The sequence below is a fragment of the Neopelma chrysocephalum genome, unplaced genomic scaffold (genome assembly GCF_003984885.1).
Source record: "Neopelma chrysocephalum unplaced genomic scaffold, ASM398488v2 Primary Assembly neopelma1_347, whole genome shotgun sequence".
Classification (NCBI taxonomy): Eukaryota; Metazoa; Chordata; class Aves; order Passeriformes; family Pipridae; genus Neopelma; species Neopelma chrysocephalum.
Window position 1 is genome coordinate 1518399 of NW_020898011.1, and position 2352 is coordinate 1520750.

A 2352-nucleotide genomic window follows, 5' to 3' on the forward strand; every position below is an offset into this window, starting at 1 on the left:
ATGGGAAAACCCCGTCGCCGGGAGGTTGGGATGGAGGGAGGCGCTCGCTGCGCCCCCGCGGAGCCAGCGCGGCGGGGAGGGGGCGCGGGGGCGGCGTGCCAATGGCTGCGCTGCCCCCTCCTCTGCCCCCACCCCGCCGCCGGCCCCTCCGCCTCCCCGCCCGACCCTCCTCCCGCCGCTCACTCCGCGCCGCCAGCGCCGAGGCTGCGGCTCGGGAGCGGCCCCGCTCCGCGCCCGGCAGCGCTGGGAGCCAGCAGGTCTCCGGGAGGCGCGGAGGGTGGGGTGGGATGCCGGAATGCCCGGACCGCGGGGCCAAGGCGGCCCCCATCCATCATAAAATCTCCTTCTCCATCTTAGACATCCTGGATCCCCAGAAATTCAGCAGGAGACGCGAACCGGCCGCGGGGAGCTGGGGCAGCGCCCCCCGCTCGGGCGAGCGGGAGAAAAGTTTGGGAAGAGTTGAAGTAGGAAAGGACGCTGCTGCTCCCGGCAGCGGGAGGAATAAACTAGAAGCACATGGTAGGAACGCGCTCGAGTTTCTCCGTCCGGCGCTGGCGGGGCGCGCAGGTGGAGGCGCCGGCAGAGGGGACCCCCGGCCCCCGCGCCCGGCGGGGCTCCCGCAGGAGCGAGGGAAGGGGGGGCTGGAACTGGATTTTTAGTCTCGATGATGCAAAGGGAAAAGTTCTCAGTATCCGTGTGTCCTCCACGGCTCCTGGCGTGCGGGGCATCCTCTACCGCCCGACAAGGACGGCGCATCCCAGGGCGCGCCGCCGCCGCCCCGTGCCGGCTCCGGACGGACCGCGGCTCTTACTGGGGCACTGCACGTTTTTGTTTTGGTTGTGTGGGGTTTTTTTTGTCCACGAGGAAGGGCGGCCCCCGGGCGCACCCCTTCCCCGGGGCGGGAGTGGTCGGCTGCCCCGGCCCGCGGGACGGCCGGCTGGGTAATTGCTCAGCCCGTCCCCACCGGAGGATGCCTTAGCTCCTGGTGATCGATATCCTATTACCGACTCCCGCCTATCTCCTGCCCGCAGCTTGCAGGTGCCCACTTCAAACCTCCTTCCCCCGGCCTGATCCTAATATTGTTCGATTAAAACTTACCTTTAATAGATGACATCTATCGATCTGGCCCTCGCAAATCTGAAACTCCATTAGCGCGGGGATGGGGAGGGGGGAGGGGATTTATTTCGCTTCAGAAGGGGACTTTAATAACTTCTTTTTTAATTGGTAAGAAATCCATATCGACGCCTCACCCCTCCCCGCCGCGGATGCGGTGGCACAGCGGTGGGGGGGTGGAGCGCGGGGGGGCTCCTCTCGCACGGCGGGCAGGGTTTTTCTCCCTTTTATTTTATTTTTAATGATTGCCCTTATATTTCCACGCTGGATGGGGGGGGGGGGGGGGGGAATGGCGGAGAAGAAGCCCGGGGTTCGGAGCGGGGAGGGGTGACGGGAGGAGGGTGCGCTCCCTCTGACGAGCGCTGCCATCTCGCCTAGGTCCGCACGGCCCGGCGGAGAGCGGCGCCGAGGACGCGGGGCAGGACCGCGACGAGGAGGACCCGAGCGGGGACGGGACCGGGAGCGGGCCCTCTCCCGGGCCGGAGGAGCCGGGCTCGCCGCGGGGCGCCCGTCGGCGGCGGGCGGAGCCGGGCTGCGGGAAACCGCGGCGGGCGCGCACCGCCTTCACCTACGAGCAGCTGGTGGCCCTGGAGAACAAGTTCCGAGCCACGCGGTACCTGTCGGTCTGCGAGCGCCTCAGCCTGGCGCTGTCCCTCAGCCTCACCGAGACGCAGGTGAAGATCTGGTTCCAGAACCGCCGCACCAAGTGGAAGAAGCAGCACCCGGGCGCCGACGGCGCGGCCCCCGCAGCATCCCCCGCGGCGGCGGGGGGAGGCGGCAGCCCCAGCCCGCCGGGCCCCGCCGCCCTGCCCTTCCAGACTTTCCCTTCTTACGCCGCCGCCAACGTCCTGGTGCCGCCGGCCGCCCCCTTCCCGCTGGGCGCCGGCCCCTTCGCCCCTTTCCTCGGCCCCGCGTACCTCGGCCCCTTCTACGCCCCGCACCTCTGAGCGGAGCAGGGCGGGGGGGGCGGCGGGCCGCTCCCGAGCCCAGCCCCCGGGAGCCAGGAGCGCACCTCGGCCCTTCTGAGCCAGCCGTCATCGCTTCTGGTGATTGCATGGCGATTGGAAGTGTAAGAAAGTTGATTTTTTTTTCCTTAGGCGTCACGGCAGCATGCTTAACTTTGACACAGAGGAAAAAAAAAAACCACTGTAACCACTGGATTTTATTAGCACGTTTGAGATGTAATTATAGGTGTTGGAGATGGGAAAAGTAACCCTCTTTACACATGCCTGACACTAA

General features: G+C 67.1%; 1 protein-coding gene across 1 annotated transcript; it reads left to right on the top strand.

Moving 5' to 3' along the window:
- On the top strand, positions 1–2060 carry NKX1-2 (NK1 homeobox 2). Its single transcript, XM_027705648.1, is given in 5 exon segments — positions 1–63; positions 66–149; positions 152–277; positions 279–519; positions 1492–2060. Coding segments are annotated over 5 exon segments (1083 nt in total).
- Positions 2061–2352: the final 292 nt, after the last annotated feature.